At 33.8% G+C, this 16,363-nt stretch overlaps 2 protein-coding genes across 4 annotated transcripts; both read right to left on the reverse strand.

Annotated features, from left to right (window-relative positions):
- Nucleotides 1-1,093: 1,093 nt before the first annotated feature.
- Nucleotides 1,094-1,939, reverse strand: LOC11417261 (F-box/kelch-repeat protein At3g23880). Its single transcript, XM_024786518.1, has one exon. The coding sequence runs from the start codon at nucleotides 1,937-1,939 to the stop codon at nucleotides 1,094-1,096; it is 846 nt and encodes a 281-aa protein (XP_024642286.1).
- Nucleotides 1,940-4,153: 2,214 nt separating this feature from the next.
- On the reverse strand, nucleotides 4,154-11,970 carry LOC11416151 (putative pentatricopeptide repeat-containing protein At1g12700, mitochondrial). Of its 3 annotated transcripts, none has more exons than XM_039826686.1 (2): nucleotides 10,185-11,970; nucleotides 4,154-4,285 (listed from the first exon to the last, which is right to left on the reverse strand). In XM_039826686.1, the coding sequence occupies exon 1, from the start codon at nucleotides 11,868-11,870 to the stop codon at nucleotides 10,197-10,199; it is 1,674 nt and encodes a 557-aa protein (XP_039682620.1). In that variant the 5' UTR covers nucleotides 11,871-11,970; the 3' UTR covers nucleotides 4,154-4,285; nucleotides 10,185-10,196. The 3 variants fall into 3 exon arrangements, with proteins under 3 accessions (XP_039682620.1, XP_003619749.4, XP_039682619.1); XM_003619701.4 differs by lacking the exon at nucleotides 4,154-4,285 and adding an exon at nucleotides 9,585-10,027; XM_039826685.1 differs by lacking the exon at nucleotides 4,154-4,285 and adding an exon at nucleotides 9,585-10,034.
- Between the last annotated feature and the right edge of the window lie 4,393 nt (nucleotides 11,971-16,363).

Raw genomic sequence — 16,363 nt, forward strand, 5'->3', positions numbered from 1 at the left:
TTATTGTGTGAAATAGGTAATCATGGAAGCAACCAAAGACGAGCAATTAATGGCAACAAAAGAGGAAACTGGAGAACAGGAATGGGAGCACTTGATATCACTATTCAAGAAGGTGAAGGTGACAACATCCTTTGTGGATAAACAGGAGATGGAACCAGGATACCTCGAGTTTCAGAAGGAAATAGATCGTAAGCGGCAGGAGCCGCAGGAGCCAAAACCAACTGGAAAATAAGAGCATATCAACGCTATTGAAGTAGGGGAAGACACTCGTCAGGCACAAACTAAGCAAGCAAAGAAAGAAGTAGCTGAAGAATTCAAGGAGCTTCACCAGATCCTCGAAAAGTACCAAGTTCATATGCCAAAAGAGGAAATGGCGAAGCAAAGTCCGTGCTGCATCAATTTTCTGCAAGAATTGCTGAAAACAACAATGGATTCATCTGAGGAGGACTACATAACACTTACTGAAGAGTGTCGCATCAACTTCGAGGTACCTGCAACCGTCAGGTTTGATGGTGAAGGATGCTATACACTCCCTGTGTACATAGAGGAGACATACATCGGTGAAGGCTTATGTGATTCCGGAGCAAATGCGAACCTTATGAGTCTAAAGAAGGCAAGCGAGTTAGGAAATCTGAAAATGATCCCATATAACAAAACAATTCGATATGCTAACGGTCGAGTTGAAATGGCAATCAGCATACTTTATTCCCATCAAAGTCCTATATTGATGCATGATTAGGATTAATTTTGTTGTTGATTATTACTGCTTGAGAATATACACAGGGTACTGCAACTAGTCCAATAAAACTATATCACTTTGGAAATAGAAGCCATGTTATGTTTTATTGATGCAAATCTTGCTGAAATTTGCTGAAAGAATTCAAAGTTTGATAGGGAATTATCAATCAACAAAACTTTGGGGGAAAACCATATGATAGTAAATTAATATATAGATGCACTTAACAATATAATAAGTCAACAACAAAATATACTTGCAATCTATTCTATTACTATGGAATGACAAAGATTTCAAAACAACACGCATGAATCCAAACAAATTAGAACAAGTAAATCATCATAAAGAAACTTATTTTCAACAAATTGAAGCCAAACTTTCAACGTAATCCTTGAAGAATTTCCATGGTATTTCATTACCACTAGCCTGCTCTACTCTATTATCTTTCAAATGATAGAGAATTGCTTTGTGATATTGAGAAATCAGTATTAGTATGTCACCATTCTCAGAAAGACACAATGGGAACATAAACGATTGATAACGATTCCAGTCACTAAACCTATCATCTACTTGAACATTCTCAAAACTGATTTTGATGAATTGAGTCCAAGATTGTTCGACTCCAAATTCCGACATCTGCCATATAACAAAATGAGTTCTCTTGATATAGTGAGAAAAACAAAGGCAGTCCATCAACACAGCAATAGTCGGTTCAATATCTGGCACTTCATCAACACCCCGAGGGGTCTGAAATTGCTTGTATGTCTCAGTACCAAGATCAAGGGAGATAATCATGAATTGCTCAACGGTAATATCCTTATTATAAGAATTATAAATGGCCTTATTTCGAATGGCAAACCAATTAACTGTGCCACTCAAATACACTCCTTCATTGTTACTAAAGGTAAGAGGAATGGCATGGTCAAAAGGAGGAAACCTTGAAATTTTTCTCCAAATATTATCCTTCAAACTGAAAACTTTCAGTTTACTATAACATATGAACACCACCTTATAAGTTCCAGTTGAATTATCATACCCAAATGTGAAGCTACGACTGCAATATGAACCGTTGCGAGGCTCTTTAAAAGATCCTAATTTTTCAGATATTATACCAGTGGCTGGATTCCATATACGAAACCAACTACTTTCAGAGTCTACTCCAAGCAAACAGACCAATCCATGTTCGATTACTGGTTCGTACATTATAATGTACTACTCCATGTTCGATTACTGGTTCGTTTACTACTATGTGCCTCTTTCTTGAGAATCGATGAAGGTGTAGTTTGACGAATATGGGATCGGAGATGAGATTTATCCATGACTTGCTCACCAACTTCAATCGCAGAAGAGATTTCACCGGAAGGAATGATAGGACTTCTGCGATGAGTTCATCGGGGAGGTATACACGCCGCGACATGGCTTGAGTGACAATGGATTTCGACGACTTGGCTTTAGGGGGATTCATCACACCTTTGTGTTGTTTAAATAGAAATAGAAATAGAAAATCAAGAGAGAAGATTAAGAGAACGTAAGAAGAAGGGAATTTCTGAAGAAGACTACGCATACAAGTTATGGCTGTTATTAGGGTTATCTATCTATTAGGGTTTGTATATTGGGCCTAAACGCCGCAAACTGAGATTTTCATTATTTTCTAAATTTTTAGTTGAGTTGGATAATATTAGGGTAGTTATATAAAAAATAATTATATTAGAAATATTGTTTTTTTTTTTTTTGAGGGAATATTAGAAATATTGTTAAATGTTTAAAGATTGTAAATAAAAATTATTAGTTTTTATTATTTTCTAAGTTTTTTAGTTGAGTTTACGATGATTATATTAAAAATAATCATATTAAGAATATTGTGAAATGTTTTAAGATAATAAATAAAAAATATTTCATATAATGCTTTTATTAAAAAAAAAATTGTAAGTAAAAATCTGTTAAATATTTGCACCGGCCCCAATGCAGATTTTATTTTCTTATATGTACGAAAGCAAATATTTATGTATATGAGATGTGGAAAAAAAATACTAATATAAAAATCTATTGAATCTATTTTCAAAAGATTTTTTTTGGGGGTGGTGAGGATGTTAGGATAATTTCTTGGGTAAAGTGGGAATATGTTTGTTTGCCAAAGGACGATGGTGGTTTAGGTGTCAGACAGTTGGAAGAATTTAATTTAGCATTGTTAGGGAAATGGTGTTGGCGGATGCTTACAGATAAGGAGGGCCTTTGGTATCGAGTTTTGGTGGCCAAATATGGTGGTGGTGGGGGGAGGGGGGAGGAATTCCTCATTGTGGTGGAGGAGGTTGGATGGTGTTCGTGAGGGTGTAGGCGTAGGACTAGGGCGGTGGTTCGATGAGAATGTTCGTAGGTTCGTTGGTAATGGGAGGGGTACCTTCTCTTGGACGGATAACTAGGTTGGAGGAGTTCCATTAGGGACTAGATTCAGGCGCTTGTATCGATCTAGCTGAGAATAGGAGGGTGTCAGTAGCTGAGATGTCGGAGTTAGGGTAGGAGGAAGGGGGAGAGGCGTGGAGGTGGAGGAGAAGACTTTTTGCGTGGGAGGAGGAGACTCTTCGAGAACGTGTTTCTCTGTTACATAACTTTCTTTTGTAGATTAATGCTTTTGACAGGTGGTGTTGGCTTCTAGACTCTGTTAAGGGCGACTCTGTTAGTGGGACTTATCATTACCTCACAGATGCAGACGCTCCTAGTGACAAGGATTCAATTGATAACATCTGGCACAAACAGGTCCCGCTTCTCTTGGTTCGCATGGTGGCTTCTGCGCAACAGGTTACCAACTAGAGATAATCTTGTGCGGCGGAGGGAAATCCAGGACCCTGACGCAAGGGGTGCAAATTTTTTAACTTGAATTAATAATTATTATTATAGTATATTTATAAATTATAACAATATCCTTCAAAAAAAAAAATTTGAAGAAGCTAAACTAACCTACCTAAATTGACACCAGAGAGAATCGAACTTGAGACCTTGAGAATGAGCATACTCCTTGGTCTCAATCCCCTTCTAAAAAAAATTATAACAATATATAAAGATGATATGTGCCCGTGAGCATAAGTCAGTTGGTAGAGACATGCATTATTATATGCAGGGGCCGAGGTTCGAACCCCGGATACCCCACTTATTCACCTTGAAAAAAGTAAATTCTAGCCACTAGGCTATTTGATAAAAAAAAAAAAAGAGTATATTTCTTTTTGGATTGAATTTTTTTTTCTTTCATTTTTACCCTTCATTTAACTATATTATCATTTTTATAATACAATTTAAATTATCAATTAAAAAAACTAATAAAATCCCATTAAAATATGAACAATAAAAAATAATAGAAAGCATAAAAGAGCTTAATATTAATCTTATATAAAAAAAATAGTGTTTTGATATTTTTCTTTCAATTTTACTTGCTACCTAGCTGTCTAACATCCTTTTTCGCTGATGCGCACAAGAGTCACGCCAAGTATGTTGCACCATTGTCAGAGATTGATGGATTTTCATCGAGGAGCATGGATATGATGCACACTTCTATTCCTGCAAACAAAATATATTATTACTATATAATTTACTCAGTCAAAGTCAAGCACTAAATTGTTAGGTGATACTCTTTGGTACAATACCATAGAGGTGACACCGGTTCCTACAAAGGCCCCCAAATTATTAAAAGTATTCAAAAAATGGGATTTTAGTTTAAGCACACTTGATCGAATATCTCGAATAGGTGCCACTTGATCAACACACCCTCTGGAAATGTGAAGAGCCATATTGGTTTCTTGATTGCTTCACTTTTCTATGAAAAAATCTTTTATCAATAATACCAGGATTCAAGCGAAAGAAAATGGATAGACTACAAAGAAGTGAAGACTTGAAGTTGTTTTGTAAAACCAAATTCGTACACTATTTTCTAAATCTACTCATCTTTTGTGTGCTCATAGATTTCTTGAATTCTAGGAATTAGTTTACTTGAATACGAAGCAAGATTAAATAACTTCTCATGGTCACAGCTCATGGCTTGATGCACATTGCAAACCTCACCAAAGCGCATATCAAATCACAGTTGTTGCTGGCCTAGAAGTCTAAGAGTGCAGCTGAAGCCATCAACTAAAATACATATTTCAAAAAATGAAAACGTGTATTTTTAAAAAAAGGTGAATCATGAACCATATTCAGGAATGTGAGAGGTTGACATTGTTAAAAATGTGAGCAGGAGCTGCCATCCTAAACCATTCATCATATTTATGGTGTATCAAGAGAAGAATACTAGATACACAAATGTTTCATCAAAGATAATTGACCATGAACCATATTCAAGAAATGAGTATATGCAGAATATGACAGACCTTTCAAAAGCTCAGACTTGGATTCAGCACCATGTTCAACCTTACCTTTCACAGATCAAAATTACTTTGCATAACTGTGGGAAATGAGGTATTCAATAGCAATGATACTCAGATAATGTTGAACCTTTTCCCATCAATGCAAAATGTGCCCAAAAATCAAAGAATGCACATCCACTCATACCTAGTGACTACCTATCATAAGTAACGGCGTCTGGAATGCAACCATTTACTTCCATTTTTGACAGCAAAGCCAATGATTCGTCAAACAATCCATGGCTACAAAACCCTTGAATCATAACAGTATATGTATTGACATCTAGAATGTAGCCTTTGACCAAAAGATCTTTTCCGAATGACAGCACATAATTTTCAGGCTAATTTGATGAATCCTACTTGGTGAATTCATTCAATATGCAGAAAATCAATTATCCAGCAGAAACAGAACTCATATCATATTATTCCTTACCACATACTGCACCAAACGCACGTCTGACCATTCTATTCTCATGCTCAAATATATCTTTTCTGAAAAGTGATGTATACAGAGAATTCACATAGAGCGTGATATAACAGATTCTAACATTAACTTTCAGATTTCATGCAATAAAAGAACAAGACATCATTTTTACAGTGTTTTACTTATTGACAAAGTGTTTTCTGAATTCTAATAATTTCACTATTCAAATCCTTATTATTTGTTCATTTCTTTATGATTCCGAGAAAAATTTAAACACCAGAAACCAATGCAAAAGTTCAGCATCCAGAAAATAACATTAGACCTTAATTTCTATGCTCAGATGTCGGTTATGACCAAATAAATATCTTGAGATAAGGCGCCCTAGAAGGCTAGAATTAAAGTAACGAACCCCTCACATTTCAAGCAACAATCGAGATGGGTTCTCGACATTCACGAGCTCCCTTTGAGTGACAATCTTCCCCCTTACCTTGACTGAACTCATGCTAGCGTTAATGTGTCCCTTGAGACAGATTCTGGTTCAGCAACTTCCCACTTAATTAATTATCCTAATTCTCATTAGACTGTGCTATTAGTCTTAATTACTTAAAACTATTTTATATTGAGGTAAGGAGAAATTCAATAATACTATATTGAAATCTAAGATCTTAATCAAGAACACACAATAATTTATTGAGATGTTGAGCAGAAGTACTACTAAACACACCAGTACAGAGTTTGATGTAATTTGACAAGATAATCGAAACCAAGTACCCAGCACAAGCACAAATAGAAAGTGAACCTTGTTCTACACTTCCAATGCAAGACAAAGAAATTATGTTATAGCCTCAACCATAACAAGAATCGGATTTGAGCAACCATTTGTAGATGGATAGACAAGTACTTTTGGTTCGTACTTTTACATGACCATGACACTTGGTTCCATGATATAGGACAAAATATAAGTACTTGTAAAGTCAGATTTCTGGGATGCAATCAATATCCAGAGCCACGAGTTTTTATGATAAAGTTCATAATATACATACACAAATAATTGTTTCAAGTATTACACACATAAGCCAAGCCATAACAGGTTACTTCTTTAATAAGGATAATGCAGAGAATAAAATAAATTATATTTCTGAATTTGAAAACAGGAAAAGTTCAAAAGAAAACCCATTTTCAAAATGTACTGCATTCAAGGGATCAACAATCCTGATGAAAAAGAGGAACTCTATCCAACAGAGTCAATTTTACAATCTAGTTTACTAAAATTGTAGTATTACTCAAGCAGTTAGCAGAGATTTTGGTGGAAACGAACTCAAAGCTACATTGTGATTATGAAAATTATTGTAATTAATTATAGTAATGGAAACCAACTTCTGATATCCCGTTTTTTTTTTTAAGTATAAAAAAGTTGCATACAAGGATAACAATATTTAACATTATGTACATATTAACGAGGTAACAGGAATCTATACAAATCCAAAAAATGGAAAATAAAACAGTAGTTTAAAATACAAAATAGAAGTAATAATGAAGAATCAACATACAAAAACCATCTTACATTGCCCTATAAAAATAAATTTTCTGAAATCAAACTAGGACTCTTCAGTGCTCACTGACACCTTCTCTAAGGGATTGTGGCTGCTGCTATCTGTGCTAGTCGCCAAGTCCTAATGAATAAGTATAGCAAATTCGTAGCTACAGATTTAGTTGTAGGGATAGGAAAATTTATTGTCCTTACTAATTGACCTCTCTTTTAAAATACTATAAAGATATGTTCCCTTACCCTTAATTTTTCAATGCAATCAGTTCTTGTTCTCCTATATAGATGATTATGGAAACTGTGCTATTCTAATTCCCAATTTTGAGCTCGCTTCTTAACAAAATAGTTGTCATGATACCAAGATATGACACCCAATAGCATAGTAACCACACTAAAAACAATGAATGTTGTTTCCTAAAACTCTACCATCTCTTCGTTTCTTTTACGTTTTTTTTTTAAAAGTAATCGAAGTATATATATCTTATTGTCCATTTCTTTAAATCAAGTATGTATAACCTTAACAAAACAAAAACAGAGTATGTTATGAGATTCTAAACAACAAGCACCAAGCCTTATTCCACTTATCGGGTCAGCTACATGGATCAAACGACAATATAACCTTCATTATTAGGTGTCCAACCATGCATCACCTCACTTTCTGTGCCTAGCAAAATCAGATCACTAATAATGAAAAAACTATTCCTTCTTCAAATCATTTCAGATTTGCTGTCTATTTTTTGCCAAATCCAACAACAAGAATGTAGAACTAGCGGCCAAACACAAGTAACCAGGTTCAAAATACTTAACTGGACTTAAACAAGCTGCCATATGTTGCCTTCAAATCAATTTTTAAGGCAACCCCTTCATGGAAATTACCTATATAAGAGTTACTGAATTAGGGTCGTCCAAAGTATCGCCAGCATATATGAATAAATAAATAAATGAGGGTCCACAATCTCCAATAATGCACCATGATAATTATCTGTAGGGGTGTACATGGGTCGGTTTGGGTTGGGTTTGGTAAAACCCAAAACCCAAACCACATAGAATACTCCGGTTTGGGTGAGGTAAAACAACCACCAGTTATATCATTGGTGGGTTTGGGCAAACCCGCTAATTTATGGGCTGGGTTGGATTGGGTTATGAGTTACCCAGCTTATTTTTCTATTTTATTAATATTAAATGACAAATACTCATAATTTTTCTTAAATATTACTCTACTTTTTAATTTCTTAAAAAAAAATTGGTTAACTTATTTTAACTATAATTTTATGCATCATAGAATAATAAATTATAATATCAAATAATAATCTCCATCGTAAAATATTTGCAACAAACTAAAGTTACATGACATAAAATTGCATTAGTATTAAAATAACCAAAAAATGCAAACATATTGATTTGTAACTCTAGCATGTTTTGATTTTCATTATATAGGGTACAATGTGTATGTTTTGGAAATATAACTTGGTTTATGACCATAACCTTTAGTATTTTTCTTCTACCCTATGAAAATAGAGATAAAAAATATTGAAAATATTGGGTAGGTGGGTTTTGTTTGTCTGGGTCTGGTTTTACCCGAAACCCATTTACTTTTATGGGTTTTTCGTTTTTAGAAACCATACCCACCCAATTACCAAACCCAACCTTTTTTTTGGGTTTTTTGGGTGGGTTTGACCAAATTTTTTGGGTTGACCCAACTCATATACACCCCTAATTATATGTACTTGCCTGTCAACAATATGGATAAAAAGTTCTAAACGACATCGAGAGAGAGACAAATGAAAGATACACATGACCTATAAAGTGTTTGGTAAACACACCTAACAAAGGAAACAACAATAATCATTTCTAAAAAAAACAATAATAAAAATCTTGTTCCCATTAGGGAGGCAACAATAATAAAAGTCTTTTCCCCCTCCATCTCCTATATATCGTTACCGTATTGTCCTTGTCATTATGTCATGAAGGTGTAATTCATAGGACCATCAAGTAATCAATACAGTAAGCATGCAAAGGGTCAAAACCACAAAGCAGGTGACAAAAAATATGGATAACTCACTTGACCAATCACAAGTGCTATAAATAATAACGGACGGACACTCCACGTCTTTGTCCCTCATATTGGATTTAGTAAGCACACAATCACAATAAATTCTCTCCAATAAGAGCTTTGCCCAATTACCAGACTCCTGGCTTGATGTACATTGCAAACCTCACCAAAACACATATCAAATCACAATGGTTGGTGGCTTAGAAGTTTAAGTGTGCAGCTGAGGCCATCAACTAAAAAAGATATTTAAAAAAAGAAAACACGTGTATTTTTAAAAGGCGAATCATGAACCATACTCATGCATATGATATGCTATCATTGTTAAGAAAGTGTGCAGGCGCTGCCATGAAAGATAATGACCAAGAACCGTATTCAAGAAATGAGTATCTGCAGAATATAGAAGACCTTTCAAAAGATCTAACTTGGATTCAGCGCCATGTTCAACCTTATCTTTCATAAATCAAAATTACTTTGCATAACTGTGGGAAATGAGGTATTCAATAGCAATGATACTCAGATAATGTTGAACCTTCTCCCACCAATGCAAAAAGTGCCCAAAAATCAAAGAATGCACATCCATTCATACCTAGTGACTACCTATCATAGTTCAGTTATACTAGCATCTCATAAGGTATTGGAGAGGGGAAAAGCAGTCCTCCCTAGGTACTCACATACTAGAAAATTGTGTAAAAATAAATAATGATATCTTCTACAATGTATAATGTTAATTCCAAAATACTAGCATCTCATAAGGAATTGGAGGGGGGAAAACCAGTCCTCCCTAGACTTTACAGATCACTATTAGCCTTTCATTACTTCTCTTCACCTTTCCCTAGAGGCAAGCATCTAAAAAGTACACATCATGCAGATTCCGAAATTCCTGCAACCTCGTACCAACAAAATAAGTTTTTTTAAATTTCACTCCATGATTATATACAGTCATTTGTCAAAATTAGGTGCGACTTCCATAACTTAGTACACTCTATATGCTTAAATATAAATACAATGTAACAACAGATAAATAGAATACATCTTACCTAGTTTCAGTCTTACAATAGACCTCTTGTAATCATTTCACGAAGAAGTTTCTCCGCCTTATCATTTTCATCTTTATCAAACAGAGAACAGATGATTATTTCATAAGTAATGGCGTCTGGAATGCAACTATTGTCTTTCATTTTTGACAACAAAGACAATGCTTCATCAAACAAGCCATGGCTACAAAACCCTTGAATCATAACAGTATATGTGTTGACGGTTAGATTATAGCCTTTGACCAAAAGATCCTCAAAAATATTCCGTGCATCCTCTAGTCTTCCACCTTTACACAATCCATCAATAAGAATAGTGTATGTGTACATATTTGGTCGAATACCCTGGTCTTTCAATTTTATTAATAATGCAATTGCCTTGTCAACCAGATGGTTTTTGCATAAGGCATCCAATATAGAACTGTACGTGATTATATCAGGTTGTTGCCCTCGATCATGCATCAAATCGATAAGTTCCAAAGCATATGATATTCTTCCAGATTTGCACAATCCATCAATAAGGGAATTATAAGTTATCACATTAGGAAAAATTTGTTTGTGATGCATTTCTTTGAAAAGTTTCATGGCTTGATCCACCATTTTAATCTTACAAAATCCATTAATCACAATATTGTAGCTCCGAACAGTAGCAGTCACTCCCCTATGAGACATAGTGTTTAATATACTCTTGGCCATGTTCACTTCATTTACCAGACAATATCCATCCATTAAAGAGTTATAAGTAACAATGTCAGGTTTAATGCCTTGTTTCATCATCATAGCTAACCCATTTTTAGCTTCTTTCACCCTTCCTTCCTTACAAAATGCATCAACCAATATATTAAAAGTATACACATCAGGGTTGATGTTTTCCGATGTCATTTTATTGAACAAACCAATTGCATCTTTCAATTTACCAACAATGCAAAAGCCACTAATTAAAGCACTATAAGTGACAATATTGGAAGAAATTCTCCTAGAAACCATTTCAGAATATAAATCAAAAGCATCATTAACATTTTTATCTTTACACATACTATCAATAATCGTACTGTACATTACCACATCAAGCTGAACCAATTTTCCATCAACTCGTCGTAGCAATTCAAGGGCTGCTCTTGTTTCTCCTACCTTACACAAGCCATTAATCAAGGTTCCATAACTAACTTGGTCCAAATGAAATCCAAGCGCTACCAGCTTGTCATGAAAGTTCAATGCTTGATGGATCTGACCTTTGAGACAGAAACCCTTAATGAATGTATTCAATGTTATGGTATCTGGCTCATAACCCATTTTGAGAATCTTTGCTAAAACAGAGAAAGCAAAAGGGATGAGACCCAATTGACAGAAACAATTGATGAGGATGTTGAAATTGACGAAGTTAGGTTTAATTCCTCTATATTCCATTTTTTGAAAAAGGGAAAGAACAGTGTGGTAATGTTTGGATTTGACAAGGGAACCTAAAATCTGACCGAATTCCATGTCGGGAGGAGTGGGATTCTGACGAAGCAAGCAATTGAACAAAGAAACAGCATCAACAACATCATTGTTATTATGGAATGTGGTTGAAGTTGAAAAAGAATGAATGAAATAGAAATGGGTGTTTTCTGGAAATTGAAAAGGATGAAACTTTTTGGGAACAGAAACACGAAAAACAGACCTCAACAACATCGAAGAAGAAGAATGAAACATTGTTGTGTCCCAGAATAACGTTGAATTTGAAAAGAGCTTTGTAATTAGGTTTTCGGAAAATGAACTGGTGCATGTGTAGCTGGTAACTGTGTTTAAGCCCAACTTAACGAAAAAAAAAATGAAAATTGTATAATAAATTGAAAAAGAAAAAAGCATTTCTCATAAGATTTATAAATAATTTTCTCTTTTTAATCTTTAACAAATTCAAACTAAAAAAAATAACATTTCTACATGAGATTTATAAATAATCTTCTCTTTTGAATCCTTAACAAGGATCCACTTGTTAGTATAACACTATCTAAAATTGTTTTTATTTTTTTAACACCCTTTAGATTAAGTCAATATCGTCAGACCAATTCAAATGAGACACTTGAAATTGTTGCTTTTAAATAATTTAAAATTTAATTGGTAAGGAATTTTTTTAAAGAATCAACTTAGTAAAATTATTTATTTATTTTTTACAAATTGTTAAAATTAAGTATTTTTCTTCAACTTACATTACATTTATAAGCAATTTTTACGTTTTTTTTTCAGATTCATTAAATAACTGATGTATATGGACTATATTATAATTCAGATACATCAATTATTTAATAAATCTAAAAAAGAAAAAGTTGCTTATAAATCTGACCGGATAGAGTAACTTAAAAATGTAACATCCCGTTTTCTCAACATAAAAATTTCATAACATTTATCAGAGTATTCAACACATAAACGGAATGCTACACTTCTTAAAATCATAAATGAGATAAATAATAATTTATCCTTCAACATAATTATTCAAAACTTCGCAGCGGATTTAATTCATCAACATAAATAGTCTTAGCACGTAGGCCTCATCAAAACATCTCATAAAATTCAATTAACAACTTAATCATAAGAATTCATAATCAAATACGTAAGGAATAGAAAACAGCCACAAAAGATCTCATCCCGATACGTATCAGAGCACCTAAAAGACTCAGTGAGGGATAGCCACTCACGACAGCAAACAACATCAACCTACTCTCGATCACCTGCAAGTTACTCATACGAAGAGCAACATTTCCAAGCAGAATGGGTGAGATTTCACATTCAATAATAATAAGTATATAATTCATCAAAAGCATTTAACAACTTATACTTCATCAATTAATAACATTACTCTTCTTATAAAACTTCATTAATAACTCAATCAACTACTAATCATGATTAACTTCATATTCATTACATTATACACAACGTAATACAACAACATAAACATCACATCATAACATCATTTTATAACATCATATACTTCACATCATAAACATCTTCTTATAATAATATAAACAACACAATATAATCATCACCTCAAAATAACATAGACAACATAACATAATCATCACCTCATAATCATATAAACAACAACATATTCATCATCTTATAATAATGTAAACAACAACATAATCGTCATCTTATAATAATATAAACAGCAACATATATTCAACAATAATGTTCTTACTTCTTTAACTTTAGTAACACTTACTAATTCAACCAACAACGACAACAACAACAAGATTCAACAACAACGACAACAACAACAACTCACTCAACAACGACGACAACAACTCACTCAACGACAACAACAACAACAACTCTCACAACGACAACAACAACAACAACTCAATCAACAACAACGACAACTACAATATGCATGTGGCACCATTTTCAACGTGTTGAATGACTTAAGCATTATGGGGCATAAGCCCCCAACAATTTGAATGATAAACATTCCAGGGCATGAGCCGTCAACGGTTGAATGACAAAACATTCCAGGACAGGTTGAATGATAAAGCATTCCAGGGCATGAGCCCTCAACGGTTTATGAGTATGCAATGGACTCAACTTTGTGTATATCAACATACAACTCAGCAACATCGACGTCAACGTAGACAACGACAACGACAACAACAACTGTGCATAAATAATTATGACTTGCTCCACAACTTGGTCAACTTAATGATATTAATAATCAACAACAACAGAGACAGCAACATAAGCAACTTGCAACATAACAATATTAATAACAACAACTTGAATGATATAAACAAGGACATTTTTTATATCATACATTTTTCACATAATATATATAGCTTAAATTAACCAACAACATCAATTATATTAGCTTAGATTCACTGAAAGGTTATACCTTTATAAACAACTTCCATTCCTACCCCAAGGACCAACTCATGAACTCATTAGACCCTTTATAAAACGTTATTTCTTTCTTAAAAACATCTCTAGATGGTTAGGATAAAGTCCCTACACTTAGGAAGAAGTTTGGAAGCATTTGGAGTGAAGAAAATTGCCTTTTAAAAGTTTCTGGTCAGGCAAGATCGTAGCCCGATTCTTCCCCATCGTAGTACGATTTTTTCCGAGCTGAAACACCCCAAAACCTGGTCAAAATCGTAGCCCGATTTCTAAAATCGTAGCCCGATTTCTGCTCGACAGATAACATCAGATTTTCCAATTTTCACGTTTTCGCGCGTAAAATCCAAACCGTTAACCCGTTTTCGATGCCGTTTTCGCCTACACGCTCCTGACACTTAGCTCTATCATAATCTACAGAAAAATTCAAGTTTCAACCAGCCAAACATCGATTTCCCAAACCTCACATAATCTCTTATTTGCAAAACGTTTAGACACCGACTTTTCAAACGAAAATCCCAATTCCCATCGACTCAAACCCCAATACTGATTGGAAACTTAGTCTGTGATTATTCTACAATCTAAACATCCTTTATCACCCTAACCCATCAGATCATCTACTTCTTCCAACAATTCAATTCTACGTTCTAACTCTAATTCTCAAATTCCCATAACTACAACCTACAACATGCTAAACTCAATTTCAGAATTATACAACTTAGAATTAGAGAAAGTTAGTCCCACCCTTACCTTTGATTGAAGAACAAAACTCTACAGAAAATCTAATCCTCCTCCCTTGACTCTTCTCCTAGCTTTCTCTTGGTTTTTCTCCCAAAGACTGTTTGAACGTGAAACTGCTTCTAACCCTATTTTCTCCTTTTTCTCAGTAAATATAATCTTCCAATATTTAATTAACGTCCACTTAATTCACTTAACTCTCATTTAACCCCAAAACTCCAATTAAATCCTAATTCTCATTTATTCTATTAAACTCTCAAAATTCTCAAAACAGCTCCCACAACTTAATCTTATTGTATTTTAAATCTTATTCTATTAAATAATAAAATAACACCACTTAATAAAATAACAACACACCACATAATCATTTTAATCACATAAATCATATAAATAGACTCTAAACTCAATAAAATAAATAAATATTAAAATAGGGCGTTACAAAAAACCTCTTCTGTAATTTAATCTAAAAAAAATACAAATGAGTTAAAGCCACGTCTCTTCATGTTAAAGTAGATATGTGCAAATAATGTTTACATAATTACTTATGGTTCACCTAAAAAACATGTTATCACAATGTTAATAGGAGTCGAATTCTCGACTGTGCATTGACTCAAATTTTTATCAATTGAGCTAACTTTCCATTCACATATTTAAGCCAAGTTAAAATTTCATTGTAATTTTATTTAAAAAAAATCAGCATTAAAATTTATTTTTTTGTCATAGTCTAGCATGAGTTTTCCTTTTTTGACGAAAATAAATTTTTATTTTATAAATTAAGAAAATGTTATAAGTTTGAATTTCTACATTCTTTTTGAAATTGAAGCACAAACTTTTATTTTTGGCTAAATTACAATATAGATGATGTAAATTTGAGGTTTATAATAAATAAATCTTTTAAATTTTTTTTTTACTGAACTAAAAGTGAGGAAGACATCAAGGAGAAGCTTAGACATCCCGATTAGGTCGGCATCCCCAAGAAACATCATCCTCTGCCACTCACTCATATAAATATTACCATAAAACAAAAAATATGTACAAGAGGGGGAACCAAACCAAAATCCTCTAAAAACCAACTGAGAAAGAAAAGATGAAAACCAAACAAAAATATGGAAAACAATAATATGGCATGCCATATGTGTCCCTAAAGAAATCTTCCCTTAAAATCAGGCAAAAATCCCACCAAAAATATGAGAAGAAAGAACTTGAAGATCCAAAGTGAAACAATTATGCAAGAAGGGCGCTGGAAGAAACTATCTCAATCCACATCAACCCCCAATGATTACGCGCATCAAATTCCCCTGATTGGGAGCTGTTAATCCACTTTCTTCATCCTTCTTCTCATCTTCCTTCTCATAAACATCCTTGGCTTTCTTCTCCGCCACAGCAGCCGCCTTATCAACCTTCATCTTCTCTTCAACAGTAATCTTAGCTTTCTTTACCTTCACAGTGCAAATAGCGGACAAAACCACCTTCTCAGCCGAATCATTATCGAAGAAACTGGTACTTTCCTTAGCGATGAAGTCGAATACATTTTTGAGAAAAGCGGTTGGATTTGATGGATCAAAGGTGGAAGAGAAGGGAATAGG

This window comes from Medicago truncatula, chromosome 6 (genome assembly GCF_003473485.1).
Source record: "Medicago truncatula cultivar Jemalong A17 chromosome 6, MtrunA17r5.0-ANR, whole genome shotgun sequence".
In the NCBI taxonomy this organism is placed as follows: Eukaryota; Viridiplantae; Streptophyta; class Magnoliopsida; order Fabales; family Fabaceae; genus Medicago; species Medicago truncatula.